Below are 15,520 nucleotides of genomic sequence, written 5' to 3'. Positions count from 1 at the left end.
AGGGTAATTAGTTATCTATTGCTGTGTAACAAATTACCCCCAAACTTAGCAACTCAAAGACATCAGTAGGAGTTCCCGTTGTGGCTCAGTGGGTTAGAAACCCTACTAGTATCCATGTGGGTTCGACCCCTGGCCTCGTTCAGTGGGTTAAGGATTTGGCGTTGCCACAAGCTATGGTGTAGGTTGCAGATGCTGGCTCAGATGTGGCATTGCTGTGGCTGTGCTGCCGGCTGGCAGCTGCAGCTCCAGTTCACCCCTAGCTTGGAAACTTCCATATGCCACACTTGTGGCCCCCCAGTAAAATAAAGACATCAGTAAACATATGTCATCTTACTCTGTTTCTGTGGTTCAGAAATCTGGAAATAACTCAGCGGTTGTGGGCCAGGGTCATTCATGAGTGTGTAATCAAGATGTTGACCAAAGCTACAGTCATTTAAAGGTTTGACTGAGGCTAAAGGACCTGCTTCCACAATGGCGCTCTCACCTAGCTGGTAGCAGGAGGTCTCAGTTCATCAGATGGACATCTTCATAGTATCCTCACAGCATGGCAGCTGGCATCCCCCAGAGCGAGCGATCTGAGGGACAGAAAGGCAGGAGCCCCCATTTCCCTTGTCACCTAGCACTGAAAGTCATAGCTGTCACAACCCCTGTATTGCATCAGTCACACAGACCAACCTTGATGCCCTGTTGGAGGAGACCACACAAGGGCATGAACACCAGGAGGTGGGAGCTTCTGGGGCCATCTTTGAGGCTAGCTACCTTAGGTAGCTGTAGTAAGAATGAAGTGGTTTCAAGAACTGTGGGAGGAGACACTGTAAACAGTGAATTGAAACAAGTCTTTCAAGGAGTTGTGCTAAAGGTAAAAGAAATGGTGTAGGTAACTCAAGGGAGAAGGGTCCTGGGGAGGTAGAATAGCTGCAGACCTGCCTCCTGACCCACGCCAACAAGGAGAGCCTGCAGAAAAGAACATGTATGAATTATGAAAACCTTTTTTTTTTTTGCTTTTTAGGGCCACACCCACAGCTGGAGTTTCCCAGGCTAGGGGTCAAATTGGAGCTGTAGCCGCTGGCCACAGCCACAGCCACAACAACACAGGATCTGAAGTGCACCTGCAGTCTACACCACAGCTCATGGCAATGCCGGATCCTTAACCCACTGAGCAAGGCCAGGGATCAAACCTGCGTCCTCATGGATGCTAGTCAGATACGTTAACCACTGAGCCACGATGGGAACTCCTAGAAACCTTTCTAACATGAGACAGAATAACAGTGGCTTTGGCCTGAATGTGTCCCCCGCCCCCTCCCCAGATTCCTATATTGAATGTGTGATGATGGGTGGTATTCACCCTTCACCAGAAGAAAGAAAAGTTTCTGCTGAAACTTTTTTTAATTTTTATTTTTTCTGTTATAGCTGGTTTACAGAGTTTCACTTTTCTACTGTACAGCAAGGTGACCCAGTTACACATACATGTACACATTCTATTTTCTCCCATTATCATGCTCCATCATAAGTGACTAGATATAGTTCCCAGTGCAATTCAACAGGATCTCATTGCTTATCCATTCCAAAGGCAACAGTTTGCATCTATTAACCCCAGTTCCCAGTCCATCCCACTCCTACCCCCTCGGCAACCACAAGTCTGTTCTCCATGTTAGTGATTTTATTTTTTGTGTAAAGGTTCATTTGTGCCATATATTAGATTCCAGATATAAGTGATCTCATATGGTATTTGTCTTTCTCTGACTTAGTATGAGAATCTCTACTTCCATCCATGTTGCTGCAAATGGCATTATTTTGTTCTTTTTATGGCTGAGTAGTATTCCATTGTGTATACCATATCTTCTTAATCCAGTCATCTTTCAATGGACATTTAGGTTGTTTCCATGTCTTGGCTATTGTGAATAGTGCTGCAATGAACATGCGGGTGCATGTGTCTTTTTCCAGGAAAGTTTTGTCCAGATATATGCCCAAGAGTGGGATTGCTGGGTCATGTGATAGTTCTATGTATAGTTTTTCTAAGGTACCTCCATACTGTTTTCCATAGTGGTTGTACCAATTTACATTCCCACTAACAGTGCAGAAGGGTTCCCTTTTCTTCACATCCTCTCCAGAATTTGTTATTCGTGAACTTATTAATGATGGACATTCTGACTGGTGTGAGGTGGTACCTCATGGTAGTTTTGATTTGCATTTCTCTAATAATCAGGGATGTGGAGCATTTTTTTCATGTGCTTGTTGGCCATCTGAAACTCTCTAATGAGAATGTCTGAATAGCTTAACTCCTGCATAATGGCTATCATTTTATCCTTTCTTTTTCATATAACTTGTACAGACTTATGACTTATAATTAGTGGTAGTTCCATTAGTGATAGTTCCCAGGAAATGTGGCAACAAATATAAAAAAAATATGTTAGAAATTTCTTATTGGAGTCTAGGTTTCTGTTGAGTCTAGTGACAGAAAATTTGGAATACTAGGCAATCTGTTACGTTCTATTAAGCTTCTTTTTCTTTCTCCTTATAATATAGACTTTAGAATTAAGAGTCATGTTGGAAACTCTTTTAATATATTTGAAATACAAAATAATTCCTGGTTTGTTTGGGTTTTTTTGTCTTCTTAGGGCCGCATCCGTAGCATGTGGAAGTTCCCAGGCTAGGGGTCAAATCAGAGCTGCAGCTGCCGGCCTATGCCACAGCCACAGCAATGACAGATCTGAGCCACACCTGCAATCTATACCACAGCTCATGGCAATGCCAGATCCTTAACCCACTGAGCAAAGCCAGGGATTGAATCGGTGTTCTCATGGGTACTGGTCAGGTTTTCACTGCTGAGCCACGACGGGAACTTCAAAAATAGTTCCTGTTTAATTTTACTCTAAAGCAGAATTTTAAGGACTAAATTAGGAGTTAGGGGGCCAGTTACCCAATTTTTTTCTTACCCCAATAACCATTTTACAATTTCATAATCGTATTGATAACATTTATTTTGTACTTATTTTCAAACTTACTTCAGTTGCATTTTCAGCTTATATATAATTTAATACATTATAGTTTTACAGGTTATTTGCAAAAAATGAGCTTATTTACACACCTTTTCTTAGAGACAGAAAGCACATAAGGAATGAGCCTAAGACAAGGGCATATCTGAGGATTACACAAACATTTAGCTCTGTGGCAGCCACTGTAATATCTGGAAAGGCAGAGAGAGCAGAAAGACAAGAATTACCCTCAAAAAAGCAGCCGAATGTTGTCTTTCCATCATCTTTTACAACTTGAGGCCAGTCCTAAAGAGACTTGTTAGACCATACCTGCCCCACGTGGCTCAACAGGGCTAAGCTGCCACAAATGATCAAAGGAACTGAATCAGGAAAATATAGACTTCTGACACAAGACCGGAATGAATGCAACGTTACACACCTGTGTTAGCAGGTACTAGAAAACAGCGTGGGGGGTTTTTTGTTTTTGTTTGTTTGGTGAGACATACAGGAAATCAACTTAAAATAACACTACGAGTAATAGATTCTCCAGATCCTGAAGCTAAGTCCTAGAATTGTTGCAATCTCTCCATCTCCTCTTGGTTCTCTAGACCCTTCCAAGAATGGTGCCAGCTCTTCAGGGAGGCTGGATATCTCCGAGTTCTATCTGTTTAGACAAGGAGCAGAAACCTTATTCTCACTCATGACCCACAACCTTGGGATTCCTCATGTCTACCCTCTTAACTCTTTGATCCTCTAGTGTTTTGAATCATGATCCACTGGCAAAGTTTCTTCTCCTCTGAAGTTCTCGTTCCAAAGAGATGGCTTTTGTTTTCCTTACTTACACTTAGACGAGGGCTGCCTCCTCTGTACCAAAGTTTACACCTTTAGAGAGTAAACTTTACTCTATCAAAAATACCTTACTCATCCAGTGAAATTAGATTATAAACCAACAGCAAAATGAGTATGTTCTTTTGACTGCATCCTTTGAACTTCCCCTTAGCCCACTTCCTACCATAGGAACTGCCTTATCCGATGTCGGGTTGTGACAGAACACGTTTTGCTATTTCTGCTCAAAGAATTGAAGTCATATGTGATTTTGAAAGTACATCTCTGATCATGTCTCCCCATTTCTTCAATATGTATTTAAATTTCTAAAATAGTCCATACAGGATGAGTTCTTGCTTTGGCTAATTCCACAGTGACCTCTTTGGTTTAGATTTTTAGTTTCTAGTAAAAGGTAAATGATTTCTAGATGCCTTTCTGCATCTTCTGTAGTCTTAGGGTTTCTCCTTATCATGAATTTTCAGATGTCGAGAAAGTTTTGAGTTTAGACTAAAAGCTTTTCCACAGTGATTGCATACAAAGGGTTTCACTCCAGTATGGATTTTCATGTGCTTATGAAGATTTGAACTATGGTTAAAAAGCTTTTGACATTCACTACATTTATAGGGTTTCTCTTCCGTATGAGTTTTTCTGTGTTGCTTAAGGCTGGAGTAATCCCAAAAGGTCTTTGCACATACATCACATGCAAAGGACTTCTCTCCAGTGTGAGTTTTCTGGTGTTTAGTAGCATTTGACTGATTTTTAAAGGTTTTCTCACAAACATTACATTTGTAGGGTTTTTCTTCAGAATGAGCTCTTTTATGCTGAGTTAGATCTACTAAACGGATAAAGGTCTTTTTACAGATATCGCACATGTAAGGTTTCTCCCCCGTATGGATTTGTTGATGACGGTGAAGATCTATGAGCTGAGTAAACGTCTTTTCACATTCGCTGCACGCAAAGGGCTTCTTTCCAGTATGAATCTTCTCATGTTTATTAAGATTTGATTGGCTTTTGAAGCATTTTTCACAATGATTACATTTGTAGGGTCTCTCTCCAGTATGAACTCTTTGATGTAAGACAAATTGTGAATACGGATTGAAGTCCTTTTTGCAGTGACTGCATGTGTAATACCTCTTTCTACGGTGGGTTTTTTGGTGTTGATTTTTTTCTAAGAAATTGTGAAAGGCTCTTCCACAAAATGAACAGACAAATAACTTTTGTTGTGGTTGAGTCAGATGTGGCCTCTTGCCATGAAACCTCTGATGTGTCATAAGGGATGAGAGAAACCTGAAGGACCTCCGACACAGGCCACATTTGTGTGGTTTTTGCCTGCTGTGCGTGCTCTGGTGTTGAATCAACTTGGAAGCCCTGTGAAAGGTTTTGCCACATTGGTTACATTCAAAGTCTTTCCCCAGAATACAGATTCTTTGGAGCGTCGTAAACGAGATGGGATGCCTAAAGGGCTTTGCATTTTTGTTGTCTCCCAGGGCGTTCTCTACCTGGTGAATCTGCCGATGTCCAGTCAGTTGTGAGCTGAGGGCGAAAGCCATGGTGCAGTCATCACATTCATAGCGCTGAATGAGAGAGCAATGTTTTGGAGGCTCAGTGTGGTGAGCGCTTTGCCTGAAGGTATCCACAAATTCGTAAAGGGCATGATAATCCACCCCCGCTGGTTCACATGCTGCTGGGAAAACAGTTGGAGAAAAATAAAGCTAAATCCAGGCATCTCCACCAGTAAGATTATTAGTTAGTGGGGAAGCAGAGAGAGAAGGATTTAGTGACTGGGGACTTTGGAGAGGTAGGAGGAGAAGTGGGGGTTTGTGGGCATGGAGGAGTGAGAGAGATGTGTTCTCCAACTTCGAGAATAATTGACATGATCTACGTGCATCCAGTGAAAAATGTCTTTAAACTTGAAATACGTGTCCCTGTGAAAAATGAATCACTGAAATTGTAATCACCAAAAAATGGAAAAGTTTAAAGAATCTAAGAAGAGGCACATGAAATTCTAAGCAGGGATTAAAGTCTTCTTTTCACTAAGGTCCTTTAAAATATCTCTGTATAGATACAGCAGTTTGTGAGTGACTATACTTTAAATATTTTCCTTTGAACAACAAAACTGGGGATCTCTATATGAGGAAATAGTAACCTGATTTATCAGTTTTACTCAAATATTTTACTATTTGACAGGGTCACTATTGATTGAATCAGTACTCTTTTTGGATATTTGAGTTCTATTTATTTTTGTTATTGCTGAGAACACCAAGAATAGTTGTATATACATATTATACACACACACACACCCCTTTGTTAACTTGTTGAAATGTATTCTAGGCGTGGATTCTTAGAAATGAAAGGGAGCCCTATTTTTTTATGTATACACACACCACACTCAAGTAAGTGCTTATATTGCATGAGTACATTGTTACTCTCTGCTATCTCAATAATCCTAGGTTCTGTCAAACTTGTGACCCACAGTTGGACAAAAAGATAAGTTTCTAGCATTTATCTTTTTTGATAATAAGGAAATCTAAGTTAAAAATGGGTTAATTGCAAGGAAATTTTTTTAATTGTAAAGGTTAACTGAGCATTTCTATAGAATATAACAAAATATTATAGATAGGTTAAATACCCAAAAAATCCTATTATTGATACCATGGAGAATGAGCATAGGTTCCTGTTAACCTTTGTCTTCTGGATTTTGAGATACTACTGAAGTCATTAGAAAGTATATGGACACAGAGCAATAGTTTAAAAATATACAGGAGTATTATTGTCTAAAAGATAAATCATTGCAACATAAGACAGGATCAAGGGGCTGAAAGAACAAAGTGAAAACTGGTTTGAAGATATAATATTTAAAGAAATATAATAGCTTGTTTATAGAAAATTTGTAAGGCCAAAGACAAAATTATACAGCCAAAGGCAACACAGTAACATGGGAAACTGGTTGGAGAACCCAGACGAAAAGGGACTGAAGAAAGGGAATATGTAAAACAAAACAGAAAGAAAGAAATGGAATATGTAACTCCCAAGTTAGCACAGTCAAAAGATTTTTAAAAATCTTAATGTAAGTAACATAATGGGGAAAAAAAAGATTAGAAGATTTACCAACCTGAAATGGCTTTATGTATGGGCACCTGGAATCTCTGAAAGAGGGAAAAGGCCAAGGAAGGACTAGCAAAATAATATTTAAGGAAATAATGTCCAAAAGATTTCCCAACACAATGAACACTATAAATTCACAAATCCAAGAAGCCCAACAAAGCCAAACGGAAGGAACATGAAGAAAATCACACCAAGGCACCTCCTACTCAAATTGCTCAAAGTCAGTGATGAGAAAACTGTAAAATCAACCCGAGGGGAAACAAAGATGCTTGTATGTGAAGGTAAGAATGACATCAGAGTTCTCGTTAGAACACTCAAGCAAAAAAATAGGAAAATCTTTAATATATTAAAAGGAAAACAAAAACCTATCAACTAGAATTCTGTGCCCAGCAAAAGCCCTTTCAACAGTGAAGGCCGAAAGAAAAGACATTTTTTCAGACATACCAAATTTGAATTTAACCAAAGGAATGAAAAACTCCAGAAATCATAACTATGTGCTAAGTATATAAATTTATATAAATGATAAAGAAGTCACTTAAGAGCAGAGCAATCTTAAATGTTTATGCACCTACAGAGCTGTAAAATACACAATACAAAAAAAGGTATCAAGGAGAAATAAATTTGAATTTATAGTTGAGATTTCAAAACCCCTCTCTCAGTAATTGATTAAAAATGTAGGCAGAGAACTTCCATGGTGGCTCGCTCAGTGGTTAACGAACCGTACTAGTATCCGTGAGAATTCAGGTTCAATCCCTAGCCTTGCTCAGTAGGTTAAGGATGCAGCATTGCAGTGAGCTGTGGTGTAGGTCCCAGACAAGGATCTGGCATTGCTGTGGGGGTGGTGTAGGCTGGCAGCTACAGCTCTGATTTGATCCCTAGCCAGGGAACCTCCATTGCCGAGGGCATGGCCGTTAAAAAAAAAAAAAAAAAAAAAAAAAAAAGAGGTAAGCAGAATATTACCAAATATGATAGATTTGAACACAATCAACTAGATCTAGTTATTATCTGTGCAACACTCCACTCAACAGGATACACGTTCTTCTCAAGTGAGAAGGGACATTTCCCAAGACACCCCACATTCTAGACACAAAACAAGTCTCAGCAAACTTAAAAAGACTGAAATCATACAACGTATGTTCTTGTACCACAATAGAATTGATTTAGAACTTAAAACAGAAAAATCCCTGGGAAATCCTCCAAATACTTTCAAAGTAAATAATATACTTTTGACTAATCAGATTGAGCAAGAAATGAAAAGAGAAATTAAAAAGTATTTGAAGTAATGAAGACATAAAATTTAAGAATTTGCTGGAGTTCCCGTTGTGGTGCAGGGGAAACAAATCCGACTAGGAACCATGAGGTTGCAGGTTCAATCTCTGGCCATGCTAAGTGGGTTAAGGATCCGGTGTTGCCATGAGCTGTGGTGTAGGTCGAAAACTCGGCTTGGATCTGGCGTTGCCGTGGCTCTGATTAGACCTCTAGCCTGGGAGCCTCCATATGCTGTGGGTGCAGCCCTAGAAAGACAAAAGACCAAAAAAAAAAAAAAATTGTTGGATGCCACTAAAGCAGTATTTGGGTAAAATTCATAGCACTGTATGCCTATATTAGAAAGGAGAAAGGTGGCAAATCATTGACCTCAACTTCCACCTTAAAATTTAAAAGAGCTAATTAAACCAAAGTAAGAAGAAAGGAAATAATTTTTTAAAAAGTCAAAGCAGAAATCATTGAAATAGAAAAGAAATCAGTACAGGAAAAAAAAACCCAGTATAAAACAAAGAGCAGCCTCTTTAATATCACTGAAATTGATAACCTAGCCAGACCGATCAGGAAAGCAAAAGAGAAGACACAAAGTACTAATATCAGGAATGAAAGAGGCGACATAACTACAGATTCTACAACCATTAAGAGAGTAGTAAGGGGAGTTCCCATCATGGTGCAGTGGTTAATGAATCCGACTAGGAACCATGAGGTTGAGGGTTCGGTCCCTGCCCTTGCTCAGTGGGTTAACGATCCGGCGTTGCCGTGAGCTGTGGTGTAGGTTGCAGACGCGGCTCGGATCCCGCGTTGCTGTGGCTCTGGCGTAGGCTGGGGGCCACAGCTCCGATTCGACCCCTAGCCTGGGAACCTCCATATGCTGCGGGAGCGGCCCAAGAAATAGCAACAACAACAAAAGAAAAAAAAAAAGAGAGAGAGAGAGTAGTAAGGGAATATTATGAACACATATATAAACAACTGAATTTTTTTTTTTTTTACAAAGATGCCAAAGGCCATGCAGTGTTTTCACTCTAGGTGAAAAGGAGTAATTAAAACTATAAGAAAAGGAGTTCCCATTGTGGTGCAGCAGGAATAAAGGGAATGAACCCAACTAGTATCCACGAGGACTTGGGTTCAATCCCTGGCCAGATCCTGGTAGGTTGCAGACACAGCTCACATCTGGCATTGCTGTGGTGTAGGCCAGCAGCTGCAGCTCCAATTGGACCTCTAGACTGGGAACATCCATGTGCCACAGGTGCAGCCCTTTTAAAAAAAAAAACAAAAAACACAACAACCACCTACAAGAAAAGATATTCTCCAGATACAAACTGGAGACAACCCAAATGCCTGTGAAAGATGGCATTATGTAAAAAAAAAAAAAAAAAAAAAAAAATCAGCTACTGATCTAATGACCCTTAGAATAACTATGCTGTGTTAAAGCAGCAGACAAATTAAAAAGTATATACTACATGATCTTTTATGTGAAACTCCAGAAAATGCAATCTAGAGTGACAGACTGCAGACCAGCTCTTGCTTGGAGCCATGAGGATGAGAAGGGACGGTTGGGAGGGAAGCACTAGAAGGGGACAGAAGGGGTGACTCCTGTGTTCACTGTCTTGACTGCCAGATGCCTTCCCAGGTATATACTTAGGTCAAAACTTGTCAAATTGCGTACTTTAAATATGTGCAGTTTAAGCCAGTTATACCTCAGCAAAACTTTTAATGAGACAGACACACTGCCAACCATGCTAAGAGGGCAGGCTATACAACTATTTTTAAAAACAAGAAACAACCTAATAAGTTCCCAGAACTAAAATGAAAAGACTGCACATTGAAAAGCCCTGTTGACTACTAAGCAAGATAGAAAAGGAAAACCCAGAGCATGTAAAAATATGGTGAATTCTAAGAATCACAGATATGAAAACTCTAAAAGCTCCTAGAGAAAAAGCACAGATCACCAGTAATGTTAAGAATAAGACTGATGTTAAGATTTTCAGCAGTAGCAGTTGGGCAAGAGGATAATGGAGCAATACTTCAAAAGTACGAGCTGAGTATCCTCAAAAATTTTTAAATAGGACTTTCGTATGGTCCAGCAGTCCCACTTCTGGGCATATATCTAAAAGACATGACACCATTATCTGGGAGAGGTAAACACGCCCACGTTCACTGCAGCATTCTTCACGCTAGTCAGGATATGGCAACAGCCTAAGTGGCCGTCGATGGATGAACGCACAAAGAAAATGTTGTGTATGTACGCAATGACATGTTATCCAGCCATAAAAAAAGGAGATCCTGCCATTTATAACAGCAACGATGAACCTAGAGGACATTATGCTAAGTGAGATAAGCCAGACAAAAAAAGAGGAATACTGTATCAACTCACGTTGTGAAATCATTTAAAAAAAAAAAAAAAAGATTAAGCTCATAGAAACAGAAAAACCATGATTGCCAGGGGGAGCTGGGGGTGGAGGAAATGGAGAGATGTTGGTCAAGGTGTGCAGATTCTAATTTATGACGTGAGTAAATTCTGGGGACCTAATGCACAGCATTGTGACTATAGTTAATAATATACACTTGAAATTTCATGATTTGGACAAGATCTTTGTGTTCAGCATAAATTAATCTAAAATAGAGCCAACACCTTTGAGAAAACAAAAAAATGTATTCCTGAAAGTAAAACCAACATCTGAAGATAGAGCAGTATTCACCAATAAGGTGAAGGATGGCAATTCTTCCCAAATTAATCTGTGTTCAGTGGCATCCTGCCCTCCCTCGTGTGCACCGAAACTTAAGGTGTTTCTCTGAGAGCCCTACACGACCTTGCATTCTGGCAGCTTCTACTTTCTATTAATGACGGCTGTGTCATGTCTGTCCAATTTAGACAGTAAATTTGATTGTTTTTCTGGTTTGTTATTCTACATCCAGTCAACCTATAATCTTAATCTAATGTAGAGAGAAGACAGTTCCCTCTCCATATAACTCTTTCCTGAATAGGGGCGGAAGGTTGGGCAGGGAACTCTTCAGGACCTTCTTCTGAGCAAACCCATCCATTGATTCATTCATTCTAATCACTGATAAGTGATTTAACCTGTTCAACTATTCTTTCTTCTATCCCTTCATTCAGACAACTTAAGTGGCAAAATTTTATCAGCACACCATTTGGTATCCTAAACCTGGAGGTACAACCAAAGGAGTACAGGGAGAGGGGGGACGAATGTTGGCTAAAGGTAAGACTTCCTTAGAAGCCCATGGGGAGCTCCCTCTCCCCTGAGGGGCCCCCGTTACTCTGAGCAGTTGCCGTGTGAGCTGTGACAGCTTATTGCTTGTCAGTTACCTGGGCATGGAGCACTTGTCACCTCCCTCTCCAACATCCAGGGGTCCTTCCCTTGCCTCAAAGAGGACATCCCTTCTCCCTTAAACATCCAGTGTCCTGAAAAAGATAAATAACCTTGACCATGCTGTGGTTATTACAGAATTTAGACCTACACTTTGGGTGATAATGAACCTCCTTATCACCTCAACTGTTTTATTAAAAAAAAAAAAAAAAAAAAAAAAGACCATCTACCTTTATAACAGATCCCCAGCCATTTCGTAGGCATACACTAGCCCGAGAGGCATGGTTGTGAAGGACAGTGTGATGGTTTGGAAAACGAAGGAGAACATGAAGCTTCCATCATCACTAGATAAAAATGCCCTTTCCTAACATCACACAGAGCCAATACTGTATGGAGGAAAATCGAGCTGAAATTCAGCCAAGCATTTTCAGGGGCTTTGCAGATACTCACACTGAAGGAAAAATGCCAACCTGGGCAGTTTCAGGGGTTTGTTTTGTTTTGTTTTTTGGCCAAGTCTGCAGCCTGTGCAATTTCACAGGTCAGGGATTGAACATGCACCATAGCAGCAACCTGAGCTGCTGCAGTGACAATGCCTGATCTTTAGCTGCATCACAAGGGAACTCTGCCCCGCCCCTGCCACCCCCACCCCTGGGCAGTTTTAAACAAGGAAAGATCTGCTTACCTAAAGATGCAATGTAGTCGCAGGTATCCAGCATCACATCCCTATACAATTCTCTCTCTTGAAAGCTCAAGTGAACCCACTGGTTTGAAGAAAAGACCACAGCCACATCTCTAAATCTCACTGACTCCTGAAATAATTTATGCTTTATTGGTATACACGTTTTCATGTGGTCCTTGGTAGATATGTTCCAAGTTGTCCATTATAGGGAAGCAGACACAATATAAGGAATAATTATACACACACACGCACAAACACAATGGTAACTGTAAGAAATGTACTTTGTTCTTATATAGTTTGGGAAGGCAAAATTACTTACCCTCATGAAAAAGTAACAGCTTCAGACACATACTTTGGGTGTATGTGTTTGGGTGGGGAGTCCGTGGTCTGGAGCTGCTCTCTGTGGGATTATGACTGAAGGCCTCCAAGTCAGATTCCCAGCCAGGTGGAATAAGAAGGGCACTCCTCCTGCCCAGATACTGGCCTGGGACATTAGTCTTTTCCTGCCTGTGGACTTGAAACACCACTCTTGCCGAGTCTCAAGCCTGCCAGACCTCAGACTAGAACTTAAACCATCAGTTCCCTGATTCTCAGCCCTTCAGACCAGGACTGGAACTACAGCACTGGATTTCCTGGGTCTCCAGCTTGCTGACTGCTGATCTTGGAACTTTTCAGCCTTCATAATCACGTGACTCAGTTCTTATAATAAGTCACTTGGGAGTTCTCGTCATGGCTCAGTGGTAATGAACACAACTAGCATCTATGAGAATGCAGGTTTGATCCCTGGCCTCACTCAGTGTGTTAAGGATTTGGCCTTGCCATGAGCTGTGGTGTAGGTCGCAGCTCAGATCCTGTGTTGCTGTGGCTGAGGTGTAGGCTGGCAGGTGTAGCTCCAGTTCAACCCCTAGCTTGGGAACTTCCATATGTCCTGGGTGCGGACCTAAAAAAAAGAAAAAGAAAGAAAAGAAAAGAAAAAGAATAATAGTAATAAAGTCACTATCTCTATATATAGGTAGATAATGTATATCCTGTTGGTTCTCTTTCTCTGGAAAATCCTGATTGGTACAGTCACTTGTTCAATGCCATACAGTGTGAATTGATAAAGATTGAAATTATATGGGCTGAAGCATCAAGGGAGACCTTGAAAAATGGGGTCAGGCTGAACTGTACTTTAAATGGTTCTAGCCATGATGACATGGAGAACAGACTTGGGGTTGCCGAGGGGAGGGAGTGGGGTGGGCTGGGGATTTGGGCTTAACAGATGCAAACTATTGCCTTTGGAATAGATAAGCACTGAGATGCTACTGTATAGCACAGGGAACTCTATCTAGACACTTGTGATGGAGCATGATAATGTGAGAAAAAAGAATGTATACGTGTATGTGTGACTGGGTCACCTTGCTGTATAGTAGAAAAGTGACAGAACACTAAACCAGCTATAACGGAAAAAATAAAAATTATAAAATTACAGAGTTCCCTTGGTGGCACAGTGGTTAACGAATCCAACTAGGAACCATGAGGTTGTGGGTTCCATCCCTGGCCTCGCTCAGTGGGTTAAGGATCCAGCATTTCTGTGAGCTGTGGTGTAGGTCGCAGATGCGGCTCAGTTCCCACATTGCTGTGTCTCTGCCATAGGCCAGCGGCTACAGCTCCGATTAGACCCCTAGCCTGGGAACCTCCATATGCTGCGGGTGCAGCCCTAGAAAAGACAAAAAATAAAATAAAATAAAAATGGTTCTAGCCATGATGGAGTAGTTGCTTTCACTCTGTGAAAGAGTGAAAACAAACTAGATAAAAATACAAACCACTGTGTTTAACCCTGGAAGACAGCCTATTCAAGGCTGTGATCTTTGATGGAAGAAAAGCACATGTCATCCTGGCTTTCTCTTTGATGGCACATTTAGAGCCACAGTGCAGGGACATAGGACCCAAGTCGAGAGCCATGATCTGGATGCTGGATGGAGGGATTGGATGTCAGAGTTTGGCGCTTCCAAAACAGCTGGGGTTTGGAGGACAGGAAGCCTTAAACACCTGTATGAAGATTTCCCTCGATGCCATGGCTGACACTGGAACTCTACCTGCAGGGGGCCAGGCTTGTGAGCACAACTGTTGAGATACTGAGTCACACAGAAGTGTTGGAGGTCACACAGTGCTGGTGAGAAAGTGGGATTCCAGTCCAGCCAGAGCGGAGAATGCAGTGACTAGGCTTTTGGTTGAAGCCACACACCTGGAGTTCTATACCCAGGGAAGCTAGCTTTTAATAATGAAGGCAATTTGGATTTGAAAAACTGAAATGACTACACAAAAGAAACAGAAACTTCTCTCCCAGAAGTGTTTTGATTTTTTTTTTTTTTTTGGTATCAGTCTTTTATGGATTCATAACAGTCCCTGAAAAAGATGCATCGAAATCCTCAGAATGTGACTTTACTTGAAAATAGGGTTTTTACAGAAGGAATCAGGTTTAAATGAGATTCAGGTGGACCTTGATCAGATGCCTTATAAAGGGGAGAATCTGGCTACAGAGGCAGAAGTGCACCCTCGGAAGAAATATGGGCAAAACACAGTGTTGAGGTACAGGCAGAGGCAGGAGTGATGCACCTTTAAGCCAGGGAGCGCCAGAGACTGCCAGCAACCAGCAGAAGCCAGAAGCGAGGCCTGCAGTGGTCTCTCTCAGCCCCAGACACACAACTGTTATTATTAGACCTGTAAGTCGGTATTTTAGGCAGGAACTCAGAAGTAATTCACCTGTGTCACCTTTAGAAACGAAAGAACCATTTTTCTCCTCTTCCTCCTTCTGTTCTCAGAGCAAAGTAGGCTCGAGAAGTCTCACCTTAAAATCGAAGGCAGAAGTATGTGAGACCAACAGCCCCAACCCCATCCCCACCCTAAATCACAATCACTCAAACACATACACAAAGGAAATCAGGAATGCACGACAGCCCCTAACCTCAGCTTTCCCCTCTTCCCCTGGGCCTTCCAGGGAGCCCACACATGGTGCTGCAGCAGCTGGAATTCCAGGTATGAGGGGCCTAACCCCACGTGCCAAAGCCTCCTGCTCTATTTCCCAGATTTGCCCTGAGCAAAACTTCCCGCCTCCCAGGAGAGCATCGTGTGCACTTACCTTCTTGGAGAGGTCAGCCCGGCACAGCCAGCAAGCGGCCGACCCCTGAGCCTGCTTATATAGAGCCCAGGTCATCACACCCAGAGTCTTCTCATTTCCCCATCAAGGCCAGCCACTGCCTGCAGGGCTCTCAGCCCTTCTGGTGCTGGGTATGTTAGAAACAGGAAGGATTAGGGGATGTAGGATGGTCAGGTCAAGGTTAAGGCAGAAAATTCCCCAGTGCTCT

At 41.6% G+C, this 15,520-nt stretch overlaps 1 protein-coding gene across 1 annotated transcript; it reads right to left on the bottom strand.

The window, feature by feature from the left end:
- LOC102159807 (putative zinc finger protein 840) lies at positions 658-15,282 on the bottom strand. Its single transcript, XM_013985442.2, has 6 exons — positions 14,919-15,282; positions 12,177-12,303; positions 11,494-11,589; positions 5,300-5,484; positions 5,088-5,168; positions 658-684 (listed from the first exon to the last, which is right to left on the bottom strand). Exons 1-6 carry the CDS (start codon positions 14,946-14,948, stop codon positions 658-660), a joined length of 546 nt encoding a protein of 181 aa, XP_013840896.2. The 5' UTR covers positions 14,949-15,282.

Source organism: Sus scrofa, chromosome 17 (genome assembly GCF_000003025.6).
Source record: "Sus scrofa isolate TJ Tabasco breed Duroc chromosome 17, Sscrofa11.1, whole genome shotgun sequence".
Classification (NCBI taxonomy): domain Eukaryota; kingdom Metazoa; phylum Chordata; class Mammalia; order Artiodactyla; family Suidae; genus Sus; species Sus scrofa.
This window is presented reverse-complemented; position numbering and strand designations above follow the sequence as displayed.

Bases quoted from the DNA above. Each gene is read 5' to 3' on its own strand.
- LOC102159807 (XM_013985442.2), bottom strand. From the start codon at position 14,948: ATGGTTCTTTCGTTTCTAAAGGTGACACAG. The intron at 12,304-14,918 runs GTGAATTACTTC...AAATTATTTCAG, and splicing joins CGTTTCTAAAGGTGACACAG to GAGTCAGTGAGATTTAGAGA. The intron at 5,485-11,493 runs GTAACTGACAAG...CTGTTTTCCCAG, and splicing joins GACAAGTGCTCCATGCCCAG to CAGCATGTGAACCAGCGGGG.